At 37.2% G+C, this 28,000-nt stretch overlaps 3 protein-coding genes across 3 annotated transcripts; all 3 read left to right on the forward strand.

Annotated features, from left to right (window-relative positions):
• Window positions 1-404: 404 nt before the first annotated feature.
• LOC115454291 (serine hydrolase-like protein 2) lies at window positions 405-10,702 on the forward strand. Its single transcript, XM_037443663.1, has 6 exons — window positions 405-792; window positions 4,322-4,453; window positions 7,094-7,231; window positions 8,306-8,456; window positions 9,520-9,654; window positions 10,371-10,702. The coding sequence occupies exons 1-6, from the start codon at window positions 732-734 to the stop codon at window positions 10,681-10,683; spliced, it is 930 nt and encodes a 309-aa protein (XP_037299560.1). The 5' UTR covers window positions 405-731; the 3' UTR covers window positions 10,684-10,702.
• A 516-nt stretch (window positions 10,703-11,218) lies between these two features.
• On the forward strand, window positions 11,219-16,893 carry LOC115450178 (serine hydrolase-like protein 2). Its single transcript, XM_030178166.2, has 5 exons — window positions 11,219-11,552; window positions 12,365-12,526; window positions 13,598-13,705; window positions 14,438-14,717; window positions 16,100-16,893. The coding sequence occupies exons 1-5, from the start codon at window positions 11,501-11,503 to the stop codon at window positions 16,401-16,403; spliced, it is 906 nt and encodes a 301-aa protein (XP_030034026.2). The 5' UTR covers window positions 11,219-11,500; the 3' UTR covers window positions 16,404-16,893.
• A 2,746-nt stretch (window positions 16,894-19,639) lies between these two features.
• On the forward strand, window positions 19,640-27,702 carry LOC115450169 (limulus clotting factor C). Its single transcript, XM_030178154.2, has 9 exons — window positions 19,640-19,740; window positions 20,757-20,793; window positions 22,252-22,448; window positions 22,965-23,084; window positions 23,536-23,697; window positions 24,594-24,712; window positions 25,575-25,751; window positions 26,294-26,453; window positions 27,272-27,702. Exons 1-9 carry the CDS (start codon window positions 19,707-19,709, stop codon window positions 27,586-27,588), a joined length of 1,323 nt encoding a protein of 440 aa, XP_030034014.2. The 5' UTR covers window positions 19,640-19,706; the 3' UTR covers window positions 27,589-27,702.
• The last annotated feature ends 298 nt before the right edge of the window (window positions 27,703-28,000 follow it).

Consider the following 28,000-nt stretch of genomic DNA (forward strand, 5'->3'; position numbering starts at 1 on the left):
GAAGGCTTAAAATAAATTTAGATAGAATCACGCTTCAGAATATAACGTAACGCCGGCAGAAAATCAAAATACAAAAACCGCCGAAAAATCCAGAAAAAAGTTTTATTCCAATGCGAATCATAAGAGTTATTGATATGCAGTTGTTTTCGCAAAATCAATAATAGTATTCTTGATAAAGTCTTACTTTGACAAACAATGATATTTAAGTAGGTAAAAATACGTAGATAAGAGACCTGTACCCAAAATGGCGCATTATCTAGAACATAGATAACATAGGTTGGTTTTCAGCCTCTCCTAAACTTCCTGAGGAATCATCATCTTAATCATATTATAAGAAATAAGTTTTATTGTAGCATCGCTTACTAGCAAAATACAAGTGTAAAACGTTTAAATTTCCCGCTCAAAAGATTTATGGCACCCTTTGATAAATTTAAACGATATAAATCGGCTATTTATCAAAGATAATGTTATTATATCAATAATTATCTAGGAAGTCGCACATACGTTTTACCCGCCTAATTTGCAATGTTTACATTGTATAAAACAATACATATAGACAATATTATTATTCCTTACCGAAACATGGCTCGCGTTATTTCATTTAAATAACGCCGTAAATTATCGATATTGAAATGATGTAATACGAAGGTATAATAATATTGTTTAGGTTTCTTTGACGCAATTAACAATAATAGTGTGTTCATCCAGTGTTGTTTTTACAAAGTGAGGTTATGTCAAAAATGAAGGACACAAAAGAATGGACTGTGAATGCTCCGTGGGGTAGAGTTGCCAGTAAGTTATGCTTTTAAGTGTTACCAAACCAATAAATAATTACTTATTGGTTTGTTTATGGTCTAAAGCTTTCTGTATAGGTACCTATTACCTACTCGTCATCGCTTTGATGATTTTGAATGGTAGAGCTACTTGGGCTTTATCATTTTTATTTGCTGCAGAAAATACCTCGACCGATACCATTAATATATAACAGCTTATTGCCAGAGGTCTTCAAGAATTATATTCAAATAAAGTTAATTTAGTTTCAACTTCAAGTAATTTATTATAACGTATTTGATTTTTTTTATTGTTGATTCAGATGTTTTATACCGTTGGTAATATTTTTATTTTTATAAACTATTTAACAATTTTCTTTCAATATAATATTACTACCTACATAGTTAAAAAAAATATCTTTATTGGCTAATATGACGTAATCAATATAGTGAAAACATGAGCCAAAGTTCACAACTTCTAATAACATACTTAAACATTAAAAACGTTGGAAATATTTTTATTTTTATAAAATATTTTACAATTTCTTTCAACATAATATTACTACCTACATAGATAAACTATCTTTATTGGCTGATATGACGTAATCAATATAATGAAAACATGAGCCAAAGTTCACAACTTCTAATAACATACTTAAACATTAAAAAAACTGTGAAGCCTAGGATCGCACCGAAGCGCTTTCCACCGTTCACTCGAGGAGTGCTGGATCAGTGGCGAACCTAAACGAAGCGAGGCCCCGGGCGGAGAAAAAAAGGTTCCCCGGTCTTTGGTTCCCCGGTTTTAACACTTTCGGCTGTAACATAGTAAAAAAAGGTCCTCTAAGGCGACACACGATGCCCCTGTAAGCGCGGCCCCGGGCGGTTGCCCGGTTCGCCTCCCCCAAAGGCCGTCTTTGTACTGGATTACGTGAGAAAAGGTGGCAATGCCAATTAACAAGACCTTGAGAAGTGATATAAAATGTTTATTGTCTTTAAAGTTACAATATGCGTAACACTGTAGCGTCTCGACTGCAGGCACCGTAGAGACGTAGTCACTCGCGCGGTGTGAGCGGTGCGGCATGCACGTCGCTCTCTCCCTCGCACTGGCTGGGTTTCGTTCTTGAATTTTCTTCAGGGCTTCCTTTTCTTGTTGATTTTCCTTTTCTTTCTTGCGCTGCTGGCTCGAACTACGCTGGCTTCTTTTTTACTTGATTTACGTTTCTTAGCCTGGCAGGGCCGGCTCATACAAACACATTGGTCTCGCGGATAAGTGCTTTAGGCACTGCGAGCCCTTAAGTGGCCATGCTGAGGGCGACCCCTAGAGGGTCACGACCTCGGCTCAGGACGGCCACTGAGAGATCTTTTGGAGACATCAACGATTATGGAAACGCGAAAGGTGCGAAAAACGACCTAACAATCTAACATGATTACATCGGCGTCCGGGCCGGAATTATCAGAAGGGTCGGGAGGACGGGGGACGCGGTGAGGTCCTCGGCGGCGAGGACGGAGCAACGGTCGTGTGGAGTGTTTGAGCTTTTTAAGCAGCTCGTGCTTTCTACGTATTGCCAGAGTGATATCGTCCTCTGGATCTGATAGTACTGAACGCGGTCTTCTCCATTTGGCGCGGTCAAATGGAGTGTATTTCGAATTGAGTCGGATTAACGGGTTCGGGTGATTGACCGCCTTATCGAAGTAGCGTCTGCTGGCCATGTGCATAAAGTGCCTGATGGTCGGCATATCGGTGTCCACGTCGAGGTTGCGATTGCGAACGTACCACGGGGCATCGAGTGCACGTCTGAGAAATTTGTTTTGCAACACCTGCAGACGCTTAAGTCGAGCAGGCGGTACATGCGCGAATACGGGGAACGCGTACGTCATGATCGGTCTAACGCACGTAGTAAAGATCCTAATCTTGTTGCGGATAGACATCTTACTTTTACGGTTTAAGAGCCAGTGGAGCTGGCCCATCGCGAATGCGGCTCGCGCGCGTACCGCATTTACGTGTGGGGCGAAGGTCAACCTCTGATCAAGATACACTCCTAGATATTTGACCTTATGGGTCCAAGGGATGATCTGGCCAGACAATCTAACTGAAGCGTTAGGCGCTTCTTTCTGAAGCTTCCTATGGAATAGGATAGCTTGGCTTTTGGAGGGGTTGACAGTGATGCGCCATTTGCGAAACCACTCGCCGAGCTGGTCGGCGGCGGCCTGCAAAATGCGCACCACATGTTCCGGTTCTCTACGTGAAGCGTAGATCGCCGTGTCGTCCGCGAAGAGCGCCAGATGGGCGTCTTTGTATTTAGGAATATCGCTAGTATATAGCGAGAATAGAAAAGGTGATAGCGCGGAGCCTTGCGGGACTCCGGCCGAGATGGTATGGCGAGAGGAGAGGGTGCCCTCGACACGATATTTGAAACCGCGATTCGACAAAAACTCTCGTATGATGTGCACGAGCTGTGTGGGCACGTTGAGAGTGTACAGCTTGTACAACAAGCCGTTGTGCCACACTTTGTCGAATGCTTTCTCAACATCGAAGAAGAGAGCACCGGTATAGAATCCTAACTTAAATCTGGAATAGACATGCTCCGTGATGCGGAGTATCTGATGCACGCAACTGTGCCTATTTCGAAAACCAAACTGCTCCGGAGGGAGCAGATTGTGGGAGTGAGCTACTATTTTGAGACGGTCGAGGACGATCCGCTCATAAAGTTTCCCTATCGTGCTAAGTAGGCTAATGGGCCTATAAGAGGCCGGTTCTGACGCGGGTTTACCCGGCTTGTGAATTCCTATCACGACTGCTTCTTTCCAGGCCTCAGGAAAGTAGCAGTTCTGGAATGCTGCATTGAAGATGTCAGCAAGAATCTTGACCAGATGCCCCGGTAGCATTTTCAGTAACCTAGTGGGGATACCGTCAGCCCCGGGGGCTTTTCGCCTATTTAGTGCCTTGATCAGAGTGACGACTTCTTCGATCGTCACCGGCGCGAGGGGGTCGGGGGGCGGATGAGTACTTAGGCACTACGAGCCCTTAAGTGACCATGCTGAGGGCGACCCTCTAAAGGGTCACGACCTCGGCTCAGGACGGCCACTGAGAGAGGATGACACATCAGCGATTATAGGATTCGCGAGAGGTGCGCAAGCGACCTAACAGTCTACCTAGTTTGCGTCGGCACGTGGACCAGAATTATAAGAAGGGTCGAGAGGACGGGGGACGCGGCGAGGTCCTCGGCGACGTACAGAGCTGCGGTCGTGTGGAGTGTTTGAGCTTTTTGAGCAGCTCGTGCTTGAGGCGGATTGCCAGAGTTATATCGTCCTCTGGTCAGTAAGAACTGAACGCGGCCGTCTCCATTTCGCGCGGTCGTAAGGAGTATATTTCGAGTTGAGCCTAATGAGCGGGTTCGGATGATTGACCGCCTTATCAAAGTATCACTCGCGGTTTTAAACATTAATTATGCTAATTCTCACACTTCTGCGCGCGCAATTTGCTTTAAAAGGGTCCAAAAATGTTTCTTATATAAATATTGAAATATAACGGAAATGTTCTTCTGTTTCAGTGATATCATGGGGGGACGCTGTGAATCCTCCAGTTCTACTGGTGCATGGTTACGTGGACACTGCAGCTACCTTCATACCCCTGGTAAAGGAGTTACCTAACGATCATTACTACGTGGCATTTGATATGCCTGGTGAGTATTCTGATTAAGAATATTTTTTTTTTGACAAATATGTTGAAATTTTTATATTACACTGAATCATGAGATGAGAAAGACGCTGTATGTGTAAATATAAAAAGTATATATCCCTTGCCAAATTTCAATGGTGGCCAATCTCAATGAAGATCAGTCAGGTACTCAGGAAGTATTATAGTGCCCAAGTGTATGCACAATACATAGGTGTACTCTCTGTTCTTTCACTCTCATAGAGAAACAGCATCCGAAATGATCGGAGAGAGATCAGGTGCGAGCCAACGGCTTTACGTGCTATTCGAGACACGGATCAGACCGCCCTGCAATATTTTTTTAAGGTGGAAAAACCAAATCGTAACGTTATTGCTTGAACCGAGACTCGAACCCGGGACCTCAGGACGGTAGCCATGCCTACAGGCATTTCTGTAACGATTTGTTGCGAAAGCTCAAATCTGAATACGAGAGTAATGAACTTGAAAAAAACCATAATAATACAAAAGCTTTATGGAGTACAATAAAAGAAATCTGTCACTTCAAGCAAGAACATGATCCACCAACAGAATTATTGACAATCTCTGAAAACTTCTCTGAGTCTCTTCATATTTGTAATGATTTCTTTGCATCTGTAGGAATGAATCTGGCCGACAAAATTCTAACTGAAACTAAAGAAACTGAAGAAAATCTAGCATCCGAGGTGAACATTGCTAATGGGCCAATTAACTCTTTTTTCTCTCTCCTACTGACTCAATTGAAGTAGATAGCTTGATATCGAGTTTAATAAACAACAGTGCCCCTGGATTAGACGGTTTTACTAATAATTTTGTAAAAGTGGCCAAAAAATACATAGTTGGATAAAGGATGGAACTGTTTCGGAGTTTTTCTTGACCTTGCAAAAGCCTTCGACACAGTGTCTATACCTATTCTACTTAGAAAAGTAGAACGGATGGGTATTCGGGGTACTGCCCTTAACTGGTTTCAAAGTTATCTAGCTAAACGAGACCAAACGAGTGAGGATTGAAAGTTGGAAGAGTACCACGATACCTACGTATTATGGAGTTCCTCAAGGCAGTATTCTGGGCCCACTGCTATTCATTATATACATGAATGACATACATGACCTTCAACTGGAGTCAGCTGAAATAGTGTGTTATGCGGATGACACAGCAATTGTGTTTCTTGGCCAAAACTGGGATGACGCTAGGCAGGTTGCAGAAAAAGGGATACAATCAGTCTATAATTGGCTTCAAAATAATCTCTTAACTCTGAACACAGAAAAAACTAAATATTTATGCTTCCACAAGACAGCAAAATCCCAGCCTCCACCTTTGTCAGATCTCAGGATTCATACATGCAACTCCACACTATCCTCAACATGCCAATGTAATCAGATTTAAAGAACCAAGGAAATAAAATACTTGGGACTGATTCTAGATGAACGGCTGAACTTTGCATCACACATACAAACTGTTGCTGGTAGGATACGAAAGGTAATTGGTATCATCAAAGTTTTACGTAATTCCGCTAGTATTCACATTCTTAAATTAGTGTATTTTGCTATCTGTCAATCACTTCTATCCTATTGCATTGGTGTTTGGGGAGGAGCTGGTAAAACTTTTATGCTACCCCTTGAACGAGGACAGCGTGCAGTATTGAAGGTCATGTTGCGTAAAGACTTTAGGTTCTCCACAGATTCTTTATATAAAGAAGCAGGTGTTTTAAGAGTTCGTCAATTATATATACACAAAGCTTGTCTTTCAACACATAAATCTATAATTAATTCTGATGAATACAAGGCACTGTTAACTAAAAGGGTTTTCAACCTTTCACTTCCATCTGCCAAATCAAATTTCGTGAAGAAGTTCAAATTCTTTGCATTCCGCTCAATTTACAACAAAGTTAATAAATTATGTGATATTAAGAATTGCTCAGTGTATGCTTGCTTGAAAAAACTCACGAGTTGGTAGCTAAGTATTGATTATGGTACTACGGAAAGTATTATAAGTTCTCCAATTACATTAATCGGAACGTGCTGAATATTTAATTGTTTTTTATTTTTGTCAATATTTGTATAAATTTCTACACCTAATCTGTCTTTTTATGGTTTAACTCTATTGTTGGTTTCCCAAGATACAGGCCTAGCCTAGTTTGGAAACCCCTGCTTATCTCTAGGTTTTGAATAACTCTTCTTGTAATTTTATTTTGTGTAATTTTAAACTATTTTGTATACTTACTTAAGTCTGATTTTTTTTAATAAATATATTTTTTTTTCACAGCAAAGATAGAGCGTAGATAAATAACGTTTATAAATAAGGTCGAAAGAGTATAATAATATATATGGAAGAGCCTACCAGAGAAACAGTGATGGAATATAATATTTGTGCGAGTGTTTTATATTAAAAACGAAATGTATGCATACTGATACGGTTGAGGTGTGGCGGTGTATGTAGGATGTGTTAGAGTGTGTGTGCTCAAAGTGAACCGGCGCGGCGCGGTGCGGCGTGGAGCACCGTAAAATTATTGTTTTAGTTCCATATTCGGTTTTATGTAAATAATTTTAGGGCAAGCCAGACTTTTCGGCTTATACGAAAGAACCGCCACTGATTCCACAATAATAGTACTCAGGTTCGTTCTTTGTTTTAGGTCACGGGAAGTCCGACCCGTTTCCACCCGGCGTGATGGCGACACAGCTGTGTATCGTCGAGGTCATCAGGCTCGTGGTAGATGACATGCGATGGGACAGTTTCATCTACTTGGCACATTCGATGGGTGCTGTTATTGGTAATATGATTATTATTTGACTTCTTAATAGATTGGTACTATCAGTGAAGGCTTTAAACGATGAGCGGCTCCATGCAGAGCATAAACAAAATTTAAGCGATGAAGACGGAGCAAAAAATGCTTTCCGATTTAAATAGCTTCGGAATTATATTAACAATAGGTCCTCCAAGGCATCGCGCGAAGTCTATCAGCGCGGTTCGCCAGCCCCTAAGGCCGCCACTTGATACTATGTAGAAGTAATCATTAAAAGTAATAACTGTTAATTAAACTCATTAAAATATTAACATCTTAATTTATTTATCAATTATAGCAATTTCTATTTTAATTTACAAATTATGGAGGCGGTTAACACCATCTGTAAGATTTTTATGCAATTAAAATTCAAAACTAATCGTCGTATAATATTTATAATAAACAATATCAGTTAATATTGTAAATAACAATTGTTTAATATTTGTTAAACGTAAAAAAATCAACGTATAATAACATGAAATACGTTCACCTTTTTTACTTATATTATATTTCTAATATTGAATTTAACGTGTTATTTTTTTTTACTTTTAACTTATAGCATAATTTTTACACCTTAACATAACTAACTACTAACGCAGTAGTTATAGATTGTTAACAGATGACAATGTGGGCATCACTAGTGTTGGCATTGCCCATCTCTATTGGTACTGTTTTAAAATGGCCATTCAATAAGTAAGCGTTGTGTTGTAGTTACGATTAAGATATAATAAAAGGTTACTCATATATGAGCGTTTCTCTGGCCTCCCATACATAAACCCTAACATAGATTCGAATGTGGACTTTGATTCAAATACCTATATGTGTGATTAGATTTGTCTGAGGATGTAAAGGGTATTTAGTACCGAATTATAATTACGTCTGTTAGCTATATTAGGTGCTTGACGGACTTATTTTGAAGCTGAATTTAAGCTGGTGAATAGTCGATGCACTCAATAATGGGAAAAATAGAAGTAACCATTATATTCAGGCAATTACTAGACTTGACTGCCTCTAAGGGCACTACTTACCTGACCCAAAGCATGATCTTAAGTACATTTGCAGGGCTGTTCTACAACTTCGTACATCCTGACAGGATATCAAAGATGGTGCTCATGGACCCTGGCCCGCCACTCTCCATGTATTATTTCGACCATTACGACCCGAAAGAGGTTTACCACTACATCTTCACCCCGTATTACGGTGACTATAAAAGGTATGACGTCTTACACAATCAGCCACAATAGCTGAACAAATTTAAAATTTCAGAAAGCTTCTATACATTTACTTCGATCGCAATATTCTTTCTTCTTTATCTAATATACAGTTAACCCTCCAATTTTATTTCAGTGAAGAAAAAACTATTGTGTATACGAACGCTAAAGTTTAAAGATAATTTGAATTTTGAGTTTGTTCAGCTATTTGCATAGCTGACTGTACAATCTAAGCAATTGGTTTCGAATGCCGGGTTGGGCAAAGATATATTGGATGTTTCTTAGTACTAGCCCGGAGTCTGGAATTTGTGTCCAATATGTGATAGGTTCACTCACGTACAATTAATTAAGGACTTAATATTGATATGTATATTATTATAGCATCGTATTGGTGTTAACTGTAATTGATGTTATAATTTCGTCTAATAAGTAAATAAATGTAAAGGAGGATTTAGATGAGACTCGTGTTGGTGGTATTAAATACACTGTTTCTAAACCAACACAAGTGGCGATAGTCTAGTTAGAAGTGGAACGGACTGCCGAGACGAATGTTTGCAGCAAAACCCAAGGGCACGTACCTCTGATTTTCCTAAAGTTATGTTTGTATTCTTTGTAAATTATCGCCTGCTTTAATGGTGAAGGAAGACATTGTAAGGGAACCTACATATCTGAGAAGTTCGGAGTAAGAATTTTGAGGGTATATGAAGGTTGCCAAGGCTAAAGTCCTGAATATGTGTAATCAATTCAGGTTACAATAGTATTCATTATCCAGCTGTGGCTTCGCATGATAGCACGCGTGGTTTTGCTGAAGAAAGAAGAGGAGCAGATCGGATTGAACAATTCCACGTGTGATAGGGGCGAGACCATCGTCATAGGCACAAAAATGTTGTACTTATAGAACCTAATATCATCATAATCATCATCAGCCCATTTCAGTCCACTGCTGTACTTAGACCTCTCCCAAGTAGGGTCACAAAGCCCGGTCCGCTGTTTTATGTAATACCTAATATATTATTAATATATTCACAGATACACAACTATAAATAATATGTTGTATAATTACAGATACAACTCCAATACGCCGAAACTATACAGCTACGAAGACGCTGTGAGTCTTATAGCGCGCAATAGGAAGTTGACGATGGACCAAACTGAAATTCTCCTCTCCAGGGCTTTGGTGCCTGTGGGGGATATGTATAGGTAGCAACCATTTTTCACACGGCTTCCATTGTGTGTCATTATCCACAAATGCCACAGAATGCTAACTGCTAAAAGAATTTCCTTTAAAAATTTGACCTCTTGGCTGCTGCCTGTGCCTAGCAACTTCCTGTAACCCATATCAGGTCCTCATCTTAAATTATCTTCTAATTTCTTACTTTTACGCAAATGGTACCTAGACATTAAAATAAGTTCAGACTGAATCTCCCCCGTGACCATGAAGGCTAAGTCTTCGACACATCGCGACTGAAAATGATATTTAGGGGGCCCTATTCCGCCTTTTGAGGCGAATTCGTCTTTTTGCTATTACGGTCGTACTAATCGAAGGACAGCTTTAGTAGACGTATAGGTAAGAGTCATAAAATTTAGTGACGTACCTACGGAATTTTCGAGAGGACGAGAGGAGCAGCTGCCGGTAGCAAAAAAAAAATACTAATTCTACCTCGCGAAGCTCCTGTACGCGCATGGCTTTACTAGAATGGGCGCCGACTACCCTTGCCTCCCCTAACTACGCTCATGATAAAATCCCATATTTATCTATATGGTTATTAAAGCTGTCCTTCGATTAGAACGTCCATAATTGCAAAAAGACGGTTTCGATCCGTAGACGGAATAGACTTCCCTGACTAAATAAAAAATGCCTAAAAAATCCACCTAGCAGTTTTATTTCAATATATTATTAAAATTTTATATTTCAGGTTCTCAATGGAGCCCCGCATGAAATTCATATTAAACATACCCGTATCAGAAGAAACACTTCACACGGTCTTAACCCGAAACACTCAACCCACCCTCCTCCTGGAAGCTTCTAGAAGCAATGTCGTTGTACCGGCAAAGAGTTTTGTAAGGACCATTATTGAAAAATGTGAAGCGTTACCGAATTACTGCAAAATTAAGATTAAAGGGGGCCATGATTTTCATATAACAAACCCAGCCGTGGTTGCGAAACATGTGAAAAGATTTTTAAATAGTAAAATTTGTGTAGCAAGTAATAAAAAATGTAAATTATAATACCCTTTCTACTTACCTATAACAGTGTTTTATTTCTAATGTATCTTGTGTTTGAAACATTCGTTTTGTCGTTAGTCGAGAATGGTTCATTTTCATAGCGAACTCGCGGGCAATCGGAAAAATAAATACTTACTGCAGATTTTGTGTATCCTACCTGAGAATCTTTGGTTAGGTCTCCATCCTGTTAATAAAAACCTATTACCCAAAGAATGTAGTACTCTCTAGTGACTATTACCTATTACTTATGAATTTATAATAAATATTTAGAGATGTGATACGTAATCAACAATTTTAGTGACATGAGACATCATCGTTCTAAAATTTAAAAACCAAGCGTAAATATTTAGATAACTAGATAGAATATAATTATAAAGTTTATTTGAAAACATGCTGTACGAAAATAACAAAAATGTTGATTTTAACACGGAACGATACAATGTAGGTAATCAAAGCAAATTCTTTTGCGATGCACAAAAAATAAATTAGGTTTGCAAAAATGGAACAAACGGTACAAACTTAACTGTCAAATAAATTAAACTGACACTTGACAGTGACAAGTGTAAATTGACATGTTGTACTTTTAAAAATTTTATGGCAAATTATTTAATTTATTACATAAATTGATCATTCATTTTATTCACTAATCGTAACATAAATTGGTATTTTTAAAATACCAGTACCTATTCCGTAATTAAATTCATTACAAACACTAAAGTTCATAAAAAATGTCTAATATTGTAACAATAAATGGATCATAAATCAAGTCTGAATAATTGTTTGATAAGTATACTTTGAACCCTGTGAAAAAAGGTTGAATATGAAAATTTTGAATGAATGGTTTATTGAAGCACCATGGGGGAAAATTGCATGTAAGTAATTTTTTCTACTTCGTATTCACATCGCGCTACGTTTAGCATGTATTTGACGCCGCAAGCAAATGCTTACTTTTTACATCTGCTCTTTATTAAGAATACTTCAGTCCTATTAAGTGATGGGAACGAACCTATCGCCATAATAAAAACATAATCTAATTTTATTTAATTCATTTCGTGCATAGGGTTCTTTTTTGTTGGATGTAAATTAATGGGAGTCATAACCCGGGCGTATAAATTAAACTCAAGAATAGCAATGTATTATTATATTCAAAGTTCCAGAGTAAGTTAATACAAAGCGATGTACTTACTTAGATGGTAATAGTAACAATTTAGTGGATGTACTGAGTTAACAAAGGTGCATATCGCTTTTATATAAGAGGCATGGTGTGACACAGCATTTCTGCACAACTATGCATGTGCACTTATACAGCTGTGCAAGTGTGTGTGTCCCTACATTGTGTTTTATGAACCTAAAAGCACAATATTCCTACTCTACTTAAAGATTGAAGTGAAAACTCTAGAAAACATAGCCAGAGTACACTGCCAAAATTACTGTTTACTGTTTTACTAGTAACATAATTGAGAAAAATGTTGAATACATGGCTGCTAGATATAAGTCAATTTGCTGAACAGATCTTAATGAAATTTAGCACACCACATCTTGGATAATATTTATTCAAAAAAATCTTATCGACAGAATGCCTATCAACCCTTAATGTGTGCATGAGCAGGCTTTATTAACAAAATAAGTTTTTATTAATTCATTTTGTTATATTAAACAAAACTAAGTCTAAAGTTGCTTTCAGTGATATCCTGGGGCTCTCCTGGCGGGGAGCCTGTCCTGCTGATCCATGGAAGACAGGACAGCGCCAGCACCTTTATTCCGTTATTGGAATTGATGCCGGAACAGTATTACTATGTTGGTATTGATATGCCAGGGAATGGGAGATCTGATCCTTTTCCAGTAGGTAAGTGCTCAATTTGAACTATTCAAACATTTGCTGAAACTATGAGATGTTAGAATTGACAGCTTTGCAACAAAAAGTTTTCAATATAATTATTTTGGCAAGTAAGAAAGAAATAAATTTGTTAATAATATTGTATCATTGAAATACATGTACTACATACTAGATTTGGCTTTCCGAACATTCATTGTGTTCAACTGAATTTAACTGTAATCCATTCAAACTGATTTTAGCATGGTGTCAATATTGATGCTTTTGGTCATGTACAGAATGGTGTTCATAATATAAAAACGCGAGTCTAAGTGCAAACCTGGATGTGAATAAAAAATATTTGTCAAATTTGTAAAATTATTGTTGTATAAGTGAAGAAATAGGTTATAACAGTGATGTTTTGGTCACCATTTTAGTTCAGATTTTGAACAAATATTTTACATGGACATCTGTGTCTATAGAATATACGTCAATGTATTGGATGAATTAAAATATGTGTTATGAAGAACAAATATTATATGAAGGCAGATAATTTTAATACACTATTAAAAGATCTATGTACAGAGTAGCTGTCTTATTTTATTTACAACAGATAGTCTCTTGGGATTGGAGTGGACTTCTGAGATATAGATCTGCAGGTTCAAAACCCAAAGCACATCTGACATTGTTATGTGTGTACTTTTTATTATTTATCGTTCACTTTAATGGTGAATGAAAATATTGTAGGGAAACCTACTTTCCTAAGATTTGTCCATAAGTCAAAATTCTTTCTTCTAATCCTGCCATATCTTTATGTATAAAGAAATTGTAATAGGCCGATGTATATTTTAGATATTGAAACAGTAACTTTTTATTAAGGCAAAAACTACTACATGAAATTGAATGCATTTTCCAATGATGTATGGCTTGTGGTCTAACTTAAATATAAAGGCTCCATTTTGTTCCAGAAAAATATAAAGCTAGAATTTAATGCAGGAAAACACTTGCATGTGGTCAGAGCCGCAAAAAGCTAGTATTTAATAAATCTGTATAATTTGTTTGTATATAAAGAATTCAGTATCATACATATATTTTTTATTTTAGGTATTAAAATAACCAGACTTCACTTCATAGCCGCCATGGAGATGGTGTTGAAGCATCTTGGTTGGGAGAGCTTTATATTCATCGGACATTCAATGGGCTGTGAACAAGGTTGCCATGTCTAACCTGTATTTTTACCCATAACTGTACTTACTTATATTATAAATTTTATACCATAAAAAGTAACCTATAGCACACAGGAGTACTGTAGCTTCCCATTAGTGAAAAAATCAGTAGTTCTTGAGATTTGAGTGTTTAAACAAACAAGCTCTTCAGCTCTATAAAAGATTATAATACTATACTAATAATATAAAATAATTTAAAAATTGTCCAAGAGACAAAAGATCTAGATCAAACATCTTAGAAATGTCTAGCAATTAAAAAAATTTACATAACTCACTTTCGATATGTTTGAAACTTAGATATTATAGGACACACTGTATGTATTTTGCTGATTTTATATCTTGTACCTGCGCAGGACCACGCTAGCCGGTGTTCGTTACTCGTTCCCCATCACGCGCCACATTACCTAACATAACCTTAGACCGTACTATACACACTATAGTGTTAAGTAATTTTATATTTGTGAACAATATAAACTAATTAACCACTTTTATTGGCAACTTTTTCAGAGTCAAATGGAGGATTACAAAGAGCATTTAGAATACAATAATTAGTACCCCCAATGCCCACAATATGATTGCCTTAAAAACAAAAAAAAAAAAACATTTTCCTACTGACTGCCTCATTGGCGTAGATGTACTGCATACGTGGTACGACAGCGCTCGTGAGGTCCTGGGTTCGAGTCCCGTGTGTGTGTATCATTTTCTTATATCCTTCCAGGTCTGTTCTACAACGCCGTTCACCCATGGCGCATCAGAAAGCAGATACTCCTGGATGCTATACCTTCTCTCCAGCGACTCCAAGTCTTCGATGTATCAGAATATTTCAAGACATTCTACGATAACTACTACAGTAACTATATGAAAGAGAATTTTGGTACCAAACTCTACACCAGAGAGAAGGCGATAGAGGCTGTCATGAGAGCGCGAGAGTTGACCAGAGAGCAGGGAGAACTCATTCTGGAGAGGAATCTTATCGATATGGGTGATAGGATGTTTAGGTAATTTGCATTTATTTTTTACAATTTAGTTTTAAATTATCAGTATAAAAATCCATTAAGGAAGTCTACACAATACAATCTAGTATTGTGTCATAATCTTAATTTTTTAAAGTTTTTCCAAGATAAAAAGTAGCCTATAACATTCAGGAGTAGTATAGCTTCCTATTAGAAAAAAGTTTTCAAAATCGACTTAGTAGTTCCTGGGATTAGCACGTTCAAATCAACAAACTCTTCAGCGTTGTATAATAGTATAGAAGTATAGATATGTACCCATGTGAAGTAGTGATGTAACGAATATTCGCATTCGCATTCGTATTCGCGAATATTCGCATATTTTTAGATATTCGCATTCGCATTCGCATTCGCAAAATTTCTGCGAATGTTTTGCGAATGTCAATATCAGAAAAAAAAATTTTGAAGATAATAGTAGACTGCCTCGGTGGCATAGTTCTACTGCATGTGCGGTACGGCAGCGCTCAAAGGTCCTGGGTTCGAATCCCGGATCGGGCAAAGTGATATTTGGGTTTTTCTGCTCAGTATCAGCCCGGAGTGTGAAATTTGTGCCCGACATGGCGATAGGCTCGCCCCTGTCACACTATTAGACGGAACACACTTGGCGAAAAGTGGGTGCCTTGGTTGCGCCTCTGCATACCCCTTCCGAGATAATATTCGTAATACTGTGTGTGTGTAATAGTAGGTTAATAAAATCAAAATCTAAACTAAAACAATAAACTATAAATATAGTCTAAACAAACAAACAAAAAATTATAGACTCTCAAAGAAAAATACCTCTCTTTCTTAAAACATAACAAATAATTAACTATTTTTACCATGTTTTTAAGTTAGTAATTAAACTTGAGTAGAGGAATATTAAACTTTAAAAATAAACAAAATTATTTCGTTTACTTTAATAAAGCTTAAAAATGTAATTCTCATTAGAACTTGTAACACATTAGCAACTAAGAAATTAAAAGCAATTGAAAGAAACAAAACAAATTCTTCTATAATTTTTTATCAGTCTTTACATAACTTTCTAATGTTTAGATAATTATCATCTTAGATAATAATAAAATTTAGATAATCATCATAGAAAATTGGCGCCAAATTTGAACAAAAACTAAACATTCGCATTCGCATTCGCGAATGTCGGTAGCAGATATTCGCATTCGCATTCGCATTCGCGAATGTTCAAAAAATGACATTCGTTACATCACTAATGTGAAGCAAAAACTTTGCAACTCTGTGTAAGCACATTGCGCAGTCGGAGGAGTTTGTACTTTGTCATAATTAAAGGCTATATATCATATGTTATTAATATATAAATTAGACGGTCGAATTTGGAACACTGAATGACCACTTGCATTAATAATCTCTCTTTACAGATTGTCCTGGGATAACAGACTGAAGTCGCCAGCGCCTCAAAATTACACAAATGAGTATTATTATGCGTTGTTTTCCAAAAATACTCCCCCTACGTTACTACTGTCGGCCAGTGACGGAGCCAAAGGCTACGACAAGGGGAAAGAGGGCGCCCAAAAGTTGATAGCGGATTTGAAGAGCAACGTGGCAAATTTTCAATTGGTTGAGGTTTTGGGAGGTCACGATGTGCATTTTACGAACCCGGACCGCTGTGCGCCACACATATTGAAATTTTTGGAAAAGGATTTCGGCAGATCTAAGTTGTGATTTATCTGTGATATAGAGTATAAAGTCGCTGAGGTTATGGATTATAGATTATGAAATGAATGGTTGTAGAAATAAATGGAAAATAATGTCTTTTATTTTGACTCAATAACGAATTTAACGGCGGTAGCTTAGTTGCGTATGAAACGGACTGCCAAGATGAACGTCTGCAGGTTCAAAACCCAAAGGCAACAATTATCTAAAATTATACGTGTTTTGTGGATTTATCGCTTGCTTTAATGGTGAAGAGAAACCTGCATATCTGAGAAATCCTCTATAGCAATTTGAGGCCCGTTGAAGTCTACCAATCCGCACTAGGACAGCGTGGTGAACTAAGGTCTAATACCTCTCAGTAGTAGAGGAAGCTTATGCCCAGCAGTGGGACACTAAATACTTAATACAGGGCTAATATGGATTATTATTATATGGATTTTAGTATATCGAATTGCTGGTTGTTATAAAATGAATGAATAAATTTGGATTTTATTTTTGACTCAATAACGATTATTGCATCAATAATGTGTAAAGCCTGACAGAAAAATAAAAAAATCTGCTTTGAGAACGCCATTTTTGCTTCATTTTAAACTTGTCAGTACAAAAAAAAGTATTCGGTATTTTACACCATGCCGAGGTCCTTTATTTTCTTTGTCAGGCCATACATGCCATATTATATCGAATCAATAACGAGTAATCCGGCGTGATAGTATGTGAGGCGGGCATATTTGCCTTTCGTATCATCTTTAGTTGCGTATAAAAACAACTATAATACAATTGTTTATCAACGTTAACCTCACGTCGGTTATAATTTAAAATTGATAAATTTATATAAACAACTATAAATTTAACTGGTGGTAGGTCTGTCATATGTGAGAGTACGTCTGGGTAGGTACCACCGCTATATCCATATCTACCGCCAAGCAGCAGTGTAGTCACTGTTGTGTTCCGGTTTGAAGGACATTGTAGCCAGTGTAACTACTGGACATAATGAGACTTAACATCTCATGTCTAGGATGGCGAGCGGAGTGGAATACCAAACAATACTTTGTAAATCGAGGTGGTGTTGGATGGTGTTTCTACTGTTTATGGGCGCTCGTATCGCTTACCATCAAGCGGACGACAAGCTCGTCTTGTCATTCAAAGCAAGTAAAAATAAATACTTTTAAGCTTACACAGGGAGAATTGAGAGACGATTAAATGATTGCGTAAAGTAGCTTTAAAAACAAGTTTGATGTTCAAAATGGCGATATCACTTTAATATTTCATGAGAAAACAAACATTTTCGAGCCTCCTCACATCTCATCGAAAAACCTCCTGAATGCACCTTACCCAATGAAGTTATGTGGGCCACCATGGAGAGTTTTAACATCTCGTGTACGGTGGTCACTTTCCGGGCGGATATAAAATATATATCCTGCCACCTGCAATGTATTGTAAAGATTACATTGCTTGCGTTTGAATAATTTCTTATTTACCCGTGTTATGTTTATAGAAATCAAAATACTTAAGTAGTTAGAATATTGCAAATCCATTAATGGCTTGCACGCTGAAGCTTGGCAGTTTTTATTGATTGATAAGTAAAACAAGTTTAACCTCTCGTATGTGTGAACCGTGACATCTTCGTTTATCATAATAATAATTCATTATTATTTAAAGCGAAGTATGCTAAAGTAAATTTTCTATTATTATAGAAAATCATACCTTTGTTCAGTAATAAAGGTAGCTTTCCATTAATTTTTATTTTCCTAATATTTTTAATATAAAATAGTCCTGCGATTACATTACCTTCTTGCTTATCATAGACTAGCTTTTGCTCGCGGCTCCGCCCGCGTTATAAAGTTTTTCAGGCTAAAGTTTTCCATTATAAAAGTAGTAGTTTCCCGGGAGCCTATATTCTTCCCAGGGTTTCAAACTGTCTCCATACCAAATTTCATCTTAATACGTTGGGTAGTTTTTGAGTTTAAGACGTTCAGGCAGACAGATGCAGCGGGGGACTTTGTTTTATAATATATTTTTTTTAGAACTTTTTAAGAGGAACAATCCCGTCATACATCATTGTTGCATAACTTTAACCGTTTACGCAGCGCACGCAACGGAAGCTTTTAAAACGAATAAATTGTCCCCGTATTTGCAACATGTTTCATTACTGCTCCGCTCCTATTGGTCATAGCGTGATAATATACAGCCTATAGCACCCCACAAATAAAGGGCTATCCAACACAAAACGAATTTTTCAGTTCAAACTGGTAGTTCCTGAGATTAGCCATTACTGCTCCGCTCCTATTGGTCATAGCGTGATGATATATAACTTAGAGCACCCCACAAACAAAGGACTATTCAATACAAAAAGAATCTTTCAGTTCGAATCGGTAGTTCCTGAAATTAGCCATTACTGCTCCGCTCCTATTGGGTATAGCGTGATGATATATAGCCTATAGCAATCCACGAACAAAGGGCTATCCAACGCAAAAAGAATTTTTCAGTTTGGACCAGTAGTTCCTGAGATTAGCCATTACTGCTCCTTTCCTATTGGGTATAGCGTGATGATATATAGCCTATAGCACTCCACGAACAAAGGGCTATCCAACGCAAAAAGAATTTTTCAGATTGGACTGGTAGTTCCTGAGATTAGCGCGTTCAAACAAACAAACAAACAAACTCTTCAGCTTTATATAATAGTATAGATTATTATTTTGCAAAATAAATGTACCTACCGTAAAGGTTATTATGAAACTTTCTGTTAAATCTGTTTTTTTTTTTCTATTTATATGTTGACAGGGAATCGTTTTTTTTTAAATTATAATAAAATGGAGTACCTAGTTAATAAATTTGTGCTTGTGAAATCTTTTGCATTATTTAGATTCCGTCAATAACTCTTCCACTAATTCGAAAAGCAGATCTCATCTAAATCAGTTTAAGGTTTAAACTATAGTAGGTATGTATATGTATACAGTATGTATACAGAAAAAGAAACATATTTTTCGTTGTTCAGAACACTTCGTCATTTATTTAGTAATCATACATTTGATATTTATCCGTCTTTCCACATAATAATTTGAGGATTTGTACCTACTTAGAGATAATTAAAAAAATAAACGTAAGTAAATACTTACCTTTTTGGTCACTCGGAACATAAAAAAAGGTGTTATTACCTTTTTGGTCACTCGGAATCGTATAAACATAAAAAAATAAGGTGTTAATAAATTTGTTTTCGGCAGTAATGCACCTTAAATGATTGGATTCTGCAATGATAGAACCAGTTCCACTGGCTCGTCCCGTGTGTCGTTAACGTTTTGTTATGTATTAAAAATGTCTGTGCTAGCAAGTGTTGTGGTCTGCACCGGTGAGTAATTATTAAATAAATATGCACTTGGCAGGTATATACACTTAGAGGGACCTAATAAGTATAAAAGAATTGAATGTAGTTTTATCGGGGAATTTAAAAAAGTTTATGTAAACAAATGACGATTTTCAATTAAGTCGATTTTCAGTTATGTCTAACAATTTGTTTTTTATTATTTTTCTTTTATATATTTTTTAAATTAAGTAAGTTATTGCAACAGAAACATTGAGATAACAAGTTATTATTATTTTAAAAATAATTGGCATATTTAAGTTGAGCATTGCAATAATGTCAAGGGTTGGGGTCTAATATCTTGTGGCGCCTATAATGCTACCGAAACTAGGTCAAGCTTGCATCTTAGGGTACCTATAATCATTAAAAGTATCATAAGTAGCCGACTACGCAGAAAAATACAACCTTTCATGAAAGCACCTAATGTTTACGGTAAAAGGTTACTGAGTTTCGAGTTGAAATCCCCAAATCGAGCAAACCAATATTGCCTTTTTTTGGCTCAGTATCAGGCTGGACCTTGGATTACTCAATACGAATAACTCACCCCCATGTACATCATGGAACAAAATACAAATGGCCAAAAGTGGATCGATTAGTAATTGCGTCTCTAACTAGCCCTTTTGAGATGAAAAGCGAGTGTATTTATTTGTTTAATTTGATAGTTGATCAATAGATTGATTAAAACACATTTGTATAGGTACATTTTATTTAATTGCTTCTTTAATTATGGCATAAATTTATTTTTAGCCGATCCCATAACTCGTCACGAATAAGCGAATTCACAAGGACAACATTGGCAAAGTTTTTACCACATACGTTCTTTTCAATGCCGTGGCGATTTCTGACGATAATCCAAGCAAACGAAGTAACTTTCGCGAAGTTTTGCTTAAGCCGGCCTCTCACAAGTGTAAAGTCGTAAATATTCGTACTACAGGAGCCTTGGTTACAAGTGCGCCGCTCATTACTTAGGGGATTATGACGCAATCTTTAAACATTTTTTTCAGTTCTGATGATGGTCAGTACGACGGCGGACCAGATTGAGTAAGTATTGACATCTCTTGGATACTGAATTTAACTGCTCAGTTTCAGAAATGAGAAGTTTTTCCAATTATTTACTTATCTCTTTAATAAAAATGCCTATGCTTAATACGTATATTTATGATAATTGGATACAGTTTAATCAAAATTAGGGCTGCCATCACCTAAATTGCCGACGCCGGATAAACACGGCAAAAATCCCGGATGTTTGGGCGAAACACGGGTTTCCCCAGATACCTCTGAAAAAATATTTTTTGCAACAAAAATAAAAAAACATTGTTATATCGTTTTTATTCATTTATACAGCTTGTTATTATTATTTTTTTGTTTTTACTAAGTTTTATTCTATTTTATCGCTTATTTATAAAAAAATTGATTTTTTTTAACAAAAACCTCAGCAGGACGGGCCCGTGACGCTCTTACTAGGACAAATCCGAGAAATTCCGGACGAATGGCAGTTCTAGTCAAAATGTACTAATCCAAAAATAAGTAGTTAATGATCAACACGCAATTTATCCAAATTTGATACTTTACTCATGAACATAACACACTAGGATCTATTTATATCTGACACAAAAAATATGCGATCAATCCACACATTTTTTTGTACATAGAAATATCCTGCTGTAGCAAATAACACTCCCCAAATGTTTAAAAGTAATTAGTACATTTTGCCATAATTCGGTCTAAATCATAAGTGATATAACAACAAACAAAAATAATATACCAGATCCTAAATAGGAATTGTTCTACAATTAGGTAGAACACAGCTTATGTAAATTAGGTAAATGGTTAAATCTGTTTAGTTGCTACGACATAAAACTAGTTTTTTTATATTTTAGTATTCTCTTGACGTTTCGAAGGCTTTGCAAGCTTCATAGTCATGGTCACGTCAAATTAGAATATAAAAACCGCAATATAATCCGAAAACTATTTATTTTTCGATATCTAACATTCGCTTTACATAAGAAGTCATTCCGTTTATTTAGTTTTCATGTAACTATTTAACAAGATAACTTGTAATTTATTATATTTTGAAGTGCCCATCGTAGATTTCTCATAAATCATACTTATTATCAGAAAGGGACCTATTAGTTAAACTTTTAATTGGCCTTCTTTTATTAGAATTAGTCAGTACCTAACACAGAAGATAGTCCGACTATGGGATTCCAACTCTTCTGCTGTATTAGGTGCACTTATTCCAGTCCCGGATCTTGAAATTTTGGAGGTGGGGCAAAATCTGGATAATGCCGACCCCGACCACCTATATTTTTAACTTTGTCATGATCATCATTTCGCGCCCGCGGGAAATATTTATGTGTGTAATGTTCTGGTTGTCTCAGTAGTCAAAGTTACGTTTATTATAAGTTGTGTATTCGTCTGCAAAGTTTGGAATTGCAGCCCTCTGAATTCGCCGCCTGGGGCGGACTTATTCCGACAATCTCGATAACCCAAATGTAGTCGTAAGCAGGGACCCTGCATAATGCCACCATTTCCGGCCCACGGCTCCTATCTGAGCTCTCCAAAGTCTTCCCCTGGTGATCAGCTGGAGAATGCCGTGCTCAACATCACCTGCGATGCTGACTACCATCTAGTGGGAGAAAGGACTGTTACGTGCATCTCCGACTGGTGGTCAGATGACATGCCCGAGTGCTTACGTGAGTACTTAAACATTACTCATGTATCAAAAGGGCAACTTTGACCCTGAAAGGAAGAAAGTGAAAATTATGTAGGGTCATTTTAACATTGCGTTAATAAAAAACTACATACTCGTCTTCATCTTGGCTAACAATGTACCAAAAACCATCCATGAATAACGAATATTTTCACTATAAGTCCCGGTTTTATTTTTCTGATTTTTTGATCACAAATATATCACATGAGGAGAGCATTTCTAACGGAAAGTGCTATGTTACTGCTACGACAAATTCTCTTAGAGTAAATGCCATTAGGCTGTGTAAAATTAAAATAAATTTTGATTTATATTTATTTTGTTCAAAGCTTCTACTTTTTTACTAACATCTTATAGGTATGTGATTACATTTAGTAAAGCAATGTCAAGACGACCCAGTAGAATAATACATATGAAACACAGGCTACCACTTACTAAGGATATAAAATAACTAGCAAAATGAAGATTATCAGCATAGAAAGCTAAAATTACTTTGTTCCAGCGTTCTGTAAGGCTGGTAAGAAGTCCTGGGTTGTCGGTTGTGATTCGGGCGCCTCTCAGTGCGTCATCACACCCAGTAATCTACCAAGTCTCGGACACAGAACCCTCAGCCAAAATCAAAGTCAGTATCCAAAACCAGCCACATAAAAAATCTATCAATCCCATTTTATTTCTCAGTCTTGTGACGATGATTTTAAGTTGCGCATCAAATTTTTTTTATTACATCTCCGAGGCTGTATCTAAACGAATCCAAATTTTCTCGTGTAAACATGTCTTGGGTAGGTACAGCCCCTGAAGAGCGTGAGTAAGTGAGTATAGATGTTGTTGAGTGTTGAAATGGTCCCTAATAGTGTTATCCAAATATAAGAAATACAAGATTTTGCGATTGTGAATAATATTTTAAAAAACTGTAACCGAAATCATTTCTGGATTAATGGTTATTCCATATCAATTTATTAATATTAGTTCGGTGATTTGGGTTTAAAACTGGAATAGACGGACAGGCAATCAATTACTTCCACAATTACAATGTTAGCATGGATTAAACAATTTGTTTTATGTGACTGAGTCAGACTGCGGTACTGTGGGACCCATCACCGACAGGATCATTGCGGGCGGCTACCAGGCCGTTCTCTATGACGCGCCATGGCACGCGGGGCTCTACACGAAGGCCACCATGCCTTACATGCAGATATGCGGCGGCACCCTCATCGCAAGGGACGTCGTGGTGACTGGTAATCCGTCATCTACTAATACATAAAGCTCAAGAGTTTGATTGTTTGAACATGCTTATCTCAGACACTGAATAAAGTGATCGTAATTTTTTTTCACTAATAGGAATTTAAATTACTCCTGAATTTTATAGGTACTTGGAAAATCTTTTCACGCGGGTGGAAGCGTGAAGAAAACCTAGTGGTTATAGAGAGTACTTGTCACAAGTTAACTACGATAAAATCATAATTAGCAGTCACTAAAAGTACAAGAAAGCCACCGTACACAAAGTAGAACCCCCCCATAGTGTTTCCAAATCAGCTGGTGTAATGTGTATATCTGGTTTAAATAGGCCGGCATAATTGTATCAGCTCATCAAAAAATATTTATCGTCAATTATTGGCCTACGAGAGATAATAATTTTGGTCTCTCTGGAATTAACTGTTTAGACGTTGTCAACTTGTCGAGTATGATAATTTCTGAATAAAACTGACAGTTGCTGAAATATTTAACAGCATCTACTCGGCACCTGATTTTGGACATCTATTCTTTTTTCTGTTCTATAGGGAAAACATGAGTATTTGTACCATGATGGTATATTCGTTACTGATGGTAAGTCTCTCATATGTAAGAGTTTCCCTGAGAAGGTGCAATGTCTTTTTTGCCGCCAAGCAGCAGTGTGTAGTCACTGTCGTGTTCCGGTATGAAGGACATTGTAATCAGTGTAACTACTGGACATAATAAGACTTAATATCTCACATCTCAGGATGCCGAACACAGTGAAATACCAAACTATACTATGTAATTCAAGGTGTTGGATGGTGTTTCTACTATTTATGGGCGGTCGTATCGCTTACCATCAGGCGAACGGCAAGCTCGTCTCGTCAATAGAAACAATCAAAAAATGGTTGTGTTCTAGCGGCACATTGCTTCTCCACGGATGGAAGCACGCCCTCCGCAGCAAATTACGCGATAGCAGTCGGCAAGATATATCGGCCGTGGAACAACGACCACGACAAACAAGCTCAAAAATCTGATGTGAGTTGTGAGGACTATTACGTTTGCGCAGCGCCTAAGGGAGCTATCTTACTTATATGTTTGTACCCATCTTCGTACCCATCATTGTATATACCTATTATGGAAAATCGGCCGTCTCGTTTTGGAAACAAAACTATCCAATCAGGGGAGTAACTCTGATATTTGTTAAGGGAAAGGAAGAAGGAAATATTTTATTTGGCTTTAATAATATTATATAAGATACAAAACAATTACATAAAAATCCAAGAATTAGAGACATGATCCCTCTTTCATTATGTTTATTTCGTTTTATTCTTTTAAAATCTAGTGCAATTTATTCACTTCTCTGTATCAAAACGTAATGAATTCAACAATAAGTAGGTACTATAATAATAAAAGATATTTATAGTGTCTACGAAGTTTTCTTTGACATACATTTGCAATATTAGATTATATCTCGCATAGGCTTTCTTCTGCAGTCTGGCGTTATCGTCTTCCAATTGTTACGTGCCTTTGTCTATTAAAGCCTTGCTCAATATAGAACATCTACGACTTAATCCTTTGCATTTTTAAAGATATTCCTCTTATTGTTTCAGAATTCATTATTAATTTTACATCTTGTATGATGCAAATTTATACATATAAAAGCAAAAATGACAAAATAAGTGATAATATCCAAACCTTGATATTTTTTATTCTGATCTCCAGCCTTTGGAAGTTTACAACTGAACATAGTCTTTGTAAAGGAGTTTTTTAAATCAAATATTTCCTGATAAACTTGTTAGAAATGGCCTGCATCTCCTTCTAGTTCTGGTTCTTGGGAACTTTACCAGGACGTCTGTCCACCTCATAAGTGATCCAGGTCTATGCTTTGTCTTATCAGGTGAAGGAAATAAGAATCCCGCCGCGGTACCTCGGGAGCGTGGGGAACTTCCAGGATGACATAGCTCTGGTGATAGTCGCCAAGAAGTTCGACTACACAGAGGCCGTGACTCCCGCCTGCGTCAGCTTCGACCGCAAGTTCGACGAGGAGCAGTTACAAGAGGGCAAATATGGCAAGGTATAGTCACTTGTTAGAAACGGAAACGGCTATGTACACAATGAAATAACATCGCCTGGACGCTGTCACACAAGGTCATAAATAGAAGCACCATTTAGCAGGGCAAACAGCGTAAATTTTCAACGTAAATTTTTTTTGTCGAAAAAAATTTCAAAAAAAATCAGAGATCCACATTATGTGTACGGAGACGAATCCGACTTTTTGCTATTACGGGCGTTCAAATTGAAGGACAACTGATAAATGGGGAAATTTTTTACTCTTACCTATGCGGCTCATAAAGCTGCACTTCGAGTTGAAAGCCCTGTAATTGTTAAAAGACTGTTTTGTCCCCGCAGATGGAATAGAGCCCTTGACTAAGTTTGAATTGTTGTTGGCGTAGACCCTGTAATTTTTTTGGCTTAAAATTACAATAAATCCAGTGAACAAATAAAGTGCTACTATGAAACTGACAGTAAATCTGCCTGTTTTGAGTAAAGTGTGTCAAAAAACCCACATTGCTTGAAGGGAACTTATTTCTTTATGAATCTTATACCTTGTTTTAGGTGTTCGGTTGGGGCCTCACTGGTGAAAATGCTAAGTCTTCCCAAGTTCTGCTCGTAGCCGATGTGCCATACGTCGATATCCGCAAATGCATCAAGGAAAGCCCAGTATCCTTTAGGACTTCCATTACTTCGGACAAGTTCTGCGCGGGATATACTAACGGTAGGGATACTGCTTACGTTCAGCTCTATCCATAAACATTTAATATATAGACATGGAATATATGTACATAAGAATTCTTCATAGGAATTTTGAGGGTTTGTTAAGTTTGTCAACCCGCACTAGACCAGCGTGGTGGGGTAAGATTTCAATCCTCGTAGTAGAAATTTAGCAATAGTGAATCAGTATAGACTGATTTTAAAAATGAAAACCCCATTCACTTTTAATAAAGACAATATCAAGAGAAACAAGCTTGCGCTGCCTCCCTTAAAGATTAAAAGGAAGGGGTGAGTTTATAAAAAGGGTTGGTTTATTTAAGGTAGCCGGTTATATACAGGGTCATTTTTACATTGTGTTAAAAATTAAACCACATACCCGCCTTACCACTAAAGTTTTGCCAAAAATCATTCATGAATAACGATTATTTTCATCACAAATCGAAGTTTACTTTTCTGATGAAAAGATCAACAATTATGAAAATATAATTTTGTAGTTTACTGCGAATATGGCGTGTGCGTGTATTACTGACTGAATATGTTCCTGCGCCTGATCTCTCTCCGGTCATGTCGGATTGCGGTCTCACCGGAATATGAGACTATAGGAACCGAGTGCACATGTGTATTGCGCACACACTTGTGCACTATAATATCTTCTGCGTTCCTGATCTCTGTTGAGATTTGCCGCCTGAGCCCAGATTCGGCTAAGAGAGATTCATTCATTTAACTATACATTTCTGAGAACTGCACTTGCACATCTTTTCTTTTAACAGATATAGAAAACAATAATCCAAATCTGATTTTGATTTGTACATGTCTATCCAGGCACAGCAGTATGTCGCGGCGACAGCGGCGGAGGACTAATGTTCTCCAAGATGGTAAAGGGTAAGGAGCGCTTCTTCCTCCGCGGCATCGTCTCCACCTCGCCCAGCACCGAGAACGCCTGCAACATCTTCGCCTGGGCGGCGTTCACCCACATCCTCAAACACGAAGGCTTCCTTAAAACTGTGGTCGGCTCGAAGGAGGAGGCTCCAGTGCCAGTCGACGTTGTCCACACACCTGTCTCTTCTGGCGGGCATTACGCCCTGTATAACTTAGATTTCAGGATAGGGTCGCAAAAGCCTCAGTCCGGTTGGGTGTGAGGTACTGGATCACCCAATGAGTCCAGAAAGAAGGCGTTAACAGCTGAGGTATACTCACATGCGCTTGAATGTATTAGCATTTTATATGTGATAATAAAATATTGAGAAAACGTAGTTTTAGTGTGTAAAATTTATTTTTATCTTTAAGGTTGAAAAATGGATAGAAGTAATACGAGCCATCTGATAACCCACAGCACAAAAAAACAATATCACACGTCAAACTTCGTAGTATTGTAATGCTATTTGCGTTTAACAATACGCTGCGCTCATTACCAGAAAACAGGATGACGTGATCTTTATAATGGTTTTTAGCGTGATCTAATCCAAAAGCATGAAGAAGATGAAAAGGTAAACGACATTTCTTAAAAGACAACTTCAAAAAATTCAGAATCAGACACAGATTCCAAAACGC

Source organism: Manduca sexta, chromosome 26, assembly GCF_014839805.1.
Source record: "Manduca sexta isolate Smith_Timp_Sample1 chromosome 26, JHU_Msex_v1.0, whole genome shotgun sequence".
Lineage (NCBI taxonomy): Eukaryota > Metazoa > Arthropoda > Insecta > Lepidoptera > Sphingidae > Manduca > Manduca sexta.